The sequence below is a fragment of the Adiantum capillus-veneris genome, chromosome 23, assembly GCF_014529385.1.
Source record: "Adiantum capillus-veneris isolate H3 chromosome 23, ASM1452938v2, whole genome shotgun sequence".
Classification (NCBI taxonomy): Eukaryota; Viridiplantae; Streptophyta; class Polypodiopsida; order Polypodiales; family Pteridaceae; genus Adiantum; species Adiantum capillus-veneris.
Window position 1 is genome coordinate 37,114,353 of NC_140953.1, and position 7,072 is coordinate 37,121,424.

The 7,072-nt window shown below is 41.6% G+C and overlaps 1 protein-coding gene across 2 annotated transcripts; it reads right to left on the reverse strand.

The window, feature by feature from the left end:
* Nucleotides 1-792: 792 nt before the first annotated feature.
* Nucleotides 793-5,081, reverse strand: LOC147427646 (DNA ligase-like protein). 2 transcript variants are annotated; one of them, XM_086497432.1, is made up of 12 exons: nt 4,758-5,081; nt 4,626-4,680; nt 4,204-4,303; nt 3,897-3,960; nt 3,591-3,731; nt 3,444-3,506; nt 3,217-3,353; nt 2,509-3,115; nt 2,247-2,355; nt 2,095-2,162; nt 1,869-2,012; nt 793-1,486 (listed from the first exon to the last, which is right to left on the reverse strand). In XM_086497432.1, the coding sequence occupies exons 1-12, from the start codon at nt 4,896-4,898 to the stop codon at nt 1,205-1,207; spliced, it is 1,911 nt and encodes a 636-aa protein (XP_086353558.1). In that variant the 5' UTR covers nt 4,899-5,081; the 3' UTR covers nt 793-1,204. The 2 variants fall into 2 exon arrangements, with proteins under 2 accessions (XP_086353558.1, XP_086353557.1); XM_086497431.1 differs by having other exon boundaries at nt 3,897-4,041; nt 4,758-5,080.
* Nucleotides 5,082-7,072: the final 1,991 nt, after the last annotated feature.

The window sequence follows — 7,072 nt, forward strand, 5'->3', positions numbered from 1 at the left end:
TTAAAATCACCATTGGCTAGCTTTGTATGTGCTGCACTAGAGTTGAGACATATTCATCCTTGCAAGCACATAATCTCTACTTTTGGTATCATAGTTAAAACTTGGCCTTTGCATGTGTTTATTGACAGATCCATGAAGATGGAAGTTTCATGGATTTCTTAGAGCAAGCAAGCTTTGCATATAGCTCCACCGCCTCTTATGTCAGTTATGATCGATTGGAGTCGCTTCTACATATCTGTCATATTCTATTGGATTCGCATATACCACTCCCATTGAAAGAGTAGCCCTCCAATTTAGATGGGCCACCATCACAAGTTTTGGACAAATTCTCACAATATTTCCCACATTGTGACTTACCTCAACATCATGAGCTTCTGTGAGGGAGGCACCGCATACCTAGCTAGGTATGCGGTGCCTCTCGAGCAGAAGCTCATGATGTTATGCATTGCATGAAAAACAATGAGAAAGACTCCGTTTTCCTACATTAGAAAACTTCTAAATCTTCTTGTGTGCATTTTGACGGCCTATGTGGGAGCTTCTTACGTGTGACCATTCAAATTCCAATCATGATCTTTAAGAAAACCTCAGCAAGAGCTACCATCAAACCAACCTTCGTGGCTAAATGGCCATAGAATACACATGGCCTTTGGATCTGCAATGGGTCGATATGGACACACCCATGGAGTAAAGGTGGTCATGGAGGGCAAAGACATAGTGTTACTGATAGAGGACACACAAGATCCCGGAGCAAGGCCTACCAAGAGAACATAACTACTAATGAGAGTCATTACATCGGGAAGGACAAGTAACATTGAAACTTTCAGCTGATTATTACAGGGAGACTGGCTTCCAGGAGCACAATACTTAACTTAGAATGTAGTTTCTGGGTAAGTAACTTTAATGGCAGAGTGCTCCAAAGAAACATGTTGGTAAGTAATAGAAAATTTCACCCATCACATAGATGAAGGGTGTACATGCCATGACATGATTGTGCTTTTGTATGTGAGATTCTACTTGGCAGCAGCTGTCCATGGCTCAAGTTGGGTAGTCTAAAACTGTCAGTTTACATCGAAGGGGGTACCCTCATACATTAAGAAAGCTTGTAAAACATGGTTAGTAGATTCATGTGTTCCAATACCTTCGTGTGTTGAACTGAGGCAGCAAGAACTGAGTTCCAAACCTCCTATATACCATCATCATACAATCAAGCCCTACGAAGGCCTCTAGGTGTGTTCGTGGACTTGAGAGGTTTAAAGGCTGTAAGAATGGGGGATATGGGATGATTACCCTCCTCAAAGCTGTTCTTTTTCAAGGAATGATCTAAATCCATGCTCTGTCGTCGCAGAATTTCGAATAGAGAGGGGCCTAGCCTCATAGCAGACGGTTTTGCAGCTTTTGAATTGTCCTTTCCCGGTCCAAGCTGCCTAGTCTGAGGGCTTTGTTTTATCGATCCTGCTGTGGGTTCAAGGTTCTCTTTGTTCTCTCTCTGCAAAATCAAGTGATAACGTCTGTAATTGATGAGCTTATCAACTCAATGCATCACATTTACTGGAGGCTTAGTTTAAAGAGCAAGCAAGGCGAGTGCAGCATCTAGCCCACTAACCTTTATAAGCTACTATAAAAGCTTAAAGAGAAGCACACAAGTAAAGAAAGGGTCACTAATCGGTAGGCAAATACAAGTTCACCATATGAAACACACAACCACCGCAACCACTACATATCTAATAGAGATACAGACAGATTCAAAGCGCTAGAAGACGAGAGCAAACAGGTTAATCCATCCCACCAAGATTGAATTGGAAATAAATGCAGATACCAGAGGAGTCCACAGATAAACCAAGGTGAAAAAGATGAGCACTATTGCGTACCAAGGTCATATGCTGATCAAAGCTGTGACTACTATTGCTATCATCCCGGCCAAATATGAACGACCTTGTCCCAGATCCACTATTAGATCCTAGCCTTTGCACCATGCTCAGAGTGGAGCTCACTGATCGTCTCAAGAAAGAAGGCTGCCAAATCACAGGTTGAAGCTAGCATTAAGGCCATGAAAAAATTGACAGCCTAAGTACTCATAAGTGGTTCAATTCTTACTTTAGAAGCAAATGAGGAGTTACTGTTTGAAGTTCCTCCACTAAGATATCTCAAATCATTCATGGAACCTAGCATATCGACCAACAAATGCTCAAATCAGCAGGAAAAACACACATTACACAAAGCTCCCACTGAAAAAGACTTTTGCATACCACGTTTAAGTTTCTTGTTAGAGGTGGCTATGTTCACTTTGTTGATAAGCCCAAAGATCTCTCTGGACGTCTCGTCTTCTGCAGGTGACATGAACTCCCCTTGTTCCGCCTTTCAAAATCAACCAAGAGATAGTGTTAGGGGCTTAAAACATACTCTTAAGGCAGGTAAAGTCTTTTTGCTAAAGACATTCCTAGTCATTTTAGCTTAACCTAGCAACAAGATACATGTGACTGAGAGATCCTTTGAGAGTATAGCACACACAGATTCCTGAAGGAAACGTTCGCGCATCATTCTCTGTTCAACTTCTTCATCATCAGAAGATTCATGCACATCATTGAGTTCTTCCAGGGATTTGTAAGCCCTTTCCTCATGTGGATCAACATCATCTTTCAAAGCTTCTACATCTTGGGTATCCTCATCCGGTGATTCATGATCCTCTTGCAGCTCTGGATCTTCATTGGGACTCTCTTCTATATCCCTTTCTTTCTCTGCAAACAAATTCACCTCTTCATCGAGAAACTCTAAGCCACGTTTCCTGCTTTCACGAGGTTTCCAGCCAGTTTTCAAGCGCAACAGAATGTCATCAGTCATGACAGCATCTTGCTGCTCCAACCATTTGCGATGTAGTTCGGCACGCTTTTCTTTATCCCTGACTTTCTCATTGATCTCCTCCACAACCATGTCATCAAGATCCTCACCTTCATCCCCTTCGTCATCTTCCCCTGGAACAAGAACATCTTCATCTTCATCTTCAGCTTCATCATCTATCAAGGCTCTTACTGACGGGCCTTTGCAAATCCGCCTATTGGAAATCCTGTCTGCAGAAGCTGGTTCCACGTTCTCCTTATTTGCAGCCTCATCAACCCACCTGCAAAAAAGGCTTGTTATGTGCACTCCATGAAATTTAAGTCCTTAGACATTGGCAATATAGGACTTGAAGCATTGTCGGAATCACAGCTAAGACCTTACTCTTCATAATCATCTTGAGTCTCCGTGTCCAATTGTAAGTTCACCCGAGAGCCACCAAAGACTTCATCTTCTTCTTTGTCTAGATTAAGGTCCTCATCATTCTCATTACCACTTGACTCAGAGCAAGAAAGTAGATCCTGGCAAGCACAAGCCATCCACTATTTTGTTACTTGAAGGAGGACATGTACAAATTTACAGGCTTTTACTTGGTGAACAACCTAAAGCACCTGAGTGTCTTCCATTGGAGCCCGAAAAGCATTTCCAGATCCTCGATAAGGAGATGTTTCCATCTGGAGCACATAATCAAGTTGCAATGTTTGCTGTCATTACAGGAATGAATTTGATTGCCCAGGCAGGAACATATTTAAGCTTACATCATCAGATTGGTGTCCTGAATTGATATCGGGAGGCTTCACCACATCCACATCTCGCTCAGCGTGCCCTTCAGGAATGCTTGCTGCTTTAACTTCCTCTGCCACTTTCTTATTTGCATTATTGCTTAATGTTTTTTCAACCTACAGCACATGATCTCTGTCAGCAAGGAACTGTAATTATAAATGCCTGCTTCAACTGCAAAAAGGAGGTATTCCTAGGAACATTAGCTCTTGAATAATTTGCTTTGGAAGTAGGAACAGGCAAAGCTTTGCTCTAAAGAGCTATATTGGGCTGTGGAAGCTGACCTTATTCTCCCATATGCCAGTACATTCAGCCTGAACAAGGTCTTCAGATTGAGATGCTAAGCTCCTGAAAGATGAAAGTTCGTCATTTAAAATCTCCAATGAATCCGAACCATCTGGCTGCAAACCCACAAATGCAAATCCCCTCCTGCATCCATTCAATCAAGATCTCACTAATTTTAAGGGCATACCTACAACAAACTAGCGAGAATTACTGTTTGCAGCTTTCAGAAATGGTTTCCTAGCTTCCAGCATAACACAAGCTGCCAGTTATACATTATGGCCAACAATTGAGTAAAAAGATGCTCACCCTTGAACAAGCTGCTTTTTCCGTAGGCGAATCTTTTCAAGGACTGACGTAATGGACTTCCCTGCCATGACTTGAGGTTTGAAAGATGCATTACGAGTTTCTGAAAGACAGAAAAACAATTAATCTGGTCGGCATCAAATACAACAGGTCACATGTAGCACCAGCACTTCTCCACAGAAAAAAGGAGTAGGGTATGTGGAGATCCTAGCAGGGTGGGCTATAGGAATGAAGATTTCTGAAAGCAGGTATCTGATAATGAAAGCAAGTATGTTTCCTCAAATTGGCAATCAGAGAGATTAATGACATTGTATGTAGCGTGCATGGCATGCTGGCACAGATCAGCTGTCCCAGAGCGATCAGAAAATGTGAATCCGGCACAATGACCACTATGCGTTGCTCAAAATGGTGCATCAACCACCCACCTCGCAAAAGACGTTGTGAGGCTGCATGCATCTCCTCCAATTCAGCAGATTTGATCTGGTTCGAGACATTCCATTGTCAAATTGAGGAAGGTGATCAGCACGATTCCTTCGAAAGAGGGACAAAGAAGCTACCTTTTTTCTTTTCTGTGTCTTTTGTGTTGCATCTTCTCGAAGAAGAGAAGCGGGAGCTGTCTCGGAGGAGGGTGAGACCATTGCATCCTCTTGTTGTTGCGCAACAAGAAAATCGTCATCGCCGCTCTCTGCTCCCGCCATTACAAATATGCTCAGAGAGAAAGAGAATAGCTTCTGCTATCAAAGCAGACCATGAACGATTTGAAATGTGGCGCCAAAGGGCCAAATTTTGGCACCGCCCATTTCAGACTCAAGAGAGAGGATACAGAGCTACGTGTTTTATTGGAATAGTGGGGGCTTACTCCAGAGAAAACCCCCACGATTCAAAAAGACCCTTGGGCAGTTTGCAGCTCTGTTTTATCCCTTTGTCACTACTTGTGTTCACACGATAAACTCCAGGTTGTTGTATCCACACAAAAAATGGCGGGAAGGGCTCACAGATGACGATAATGAGAGCAAGGCCATCACTATACACATATTGTCACCCATTTGAAAATCTCACCAATTCCTTCTATGAGGCTAAAAGTGGCCAAGAAGCAAAATACTTCGAGCTTACATGACTTGAAGGGCTCGAACCCCTTTCACATTACTCCTTGCTCCAGTACATTGCATAACACTCCTTGAGGACCTTTAAAAATGGAGATCAAGTCTATCTCTACCATTTCATCGACCAAACGGAATCCAAATGCAACCAAACTTATAGGATGATCAAGAGGACTAAGACAGCCAATCTTGTGGTCTCAAAAACTCCAAACAATAAGCGAAATAACTTTTAAGTCATTTTTAGGGTTCAAAAGTTGGAGAGCTAGTCACATTAAGCTTGCTTTGTGTTCGAACACCAAGGAGCTTCTTATCGTCCCCATCCACTCCAAAGAGCTATTTACTTGTATTATTTTGCTCCCACATGCTTCGTATGCATGATGGTTGAGAATATGAATAGAACCAATCCTTCTCCTCTTCTCTTTCTTTTGCTTTGTGCAAGTGTATTTGAAATAGATTGAGCACTTAATCATTGTATGGTGCTTCTTGATTGAATTGTGGTGCCCTAAATTGTGTTTAATAGTAGGATGGAGTAGGCAGCACCACACATGCTTACTCATCAATGCACGCACATTGCTTTGTTGGTGCATGCATGGAGTAGCTACATCACTTCATCTTGCATTACAAAAGGATCATTAAGCATTTGATGGTTTGAGCATTGCACCAGCAAGAAAGAGTAAGCCTATTGTACGAGCAAGAAAGAGTAAGCATAGTATTCCAAGCAAGTAGAGTTAGCAGTAGGTGAGGTTGAGCTCGCAATGCTATTGATATGCATCTCTCAAGACCACCAATGTGGTGTGTGTAGATAGTTTCCATGCTCTAAACTAAGGTCTGAAAGTTCCAAGTTTGTCATTGATAATTTATTCAGTTAGTGCGACACTATACTACCGTGGCCGCACAACCTTCTTTTGACATCGTTGTCGGGGAATGAAGAAGAACCTTGAGGGGGTCACTATATGTAAAATCTATATATCGCGTGCATTCAAGGACTATTTATAGAACCCCTTAGCTGTTAATTTTTCACCAATAAAAGAGACCCTTTTTCTATTCGATCTGTAATTTTTTTCCAAGATCCTTTTTTCAATGCCCTTTTGTATTTAAAAATGTGAGAAAATATAAAATAAAATAATACCTATTGATGAACCCACGTGATATGCATTTTTTTTATTGTAGTGACCCCATCGAGAGAAGAACAAAGCTAAGGATTATGCATGGTTGCAGCGCATGCGGCATGCTTCTTGGGTTGCATCTTCATTCATTAGACTAGGTTAGATTAAGGTTTAGGATTAATGTTGTTATTGAGTTGTGGGAGGCTCACAAACCCTCAAAAAACCATTGCGATTGAGATTTTCTCCCACCAATTAGGATCAATTGAAGCAGTCTTTGTAGATGTTTGAAAGTAAAGCATGCTTAGTAGATGTTTGAAAGTTGATAACATTTGAATTAGTTAAGTAGCTATAGGTGGTCTGGGTCTAAAATTTCTAAAAAATTGATTTGGGTTTTGGTTCCTGGGCTCATAGTTATCGGCTAACCTTGTAAATCTTGAGTCATTAAATGGACAATCTCTGGATTGATGATCAAGGACAAGATAAGTGTAACAAAGATGATCTCACATTGACTTTATAAGCAATAAGTTCTCCCGATTTTGCTATGAATTCCCGGATCTTGGCTCATTCTCAAGCCGAGGTCTCTTAATTTCACTATGGCTTTCACTTCCCACCGGTAGATAATTCAAGTTCAATGGGTTTACCCGCATCATAGACATCTGCAAAATT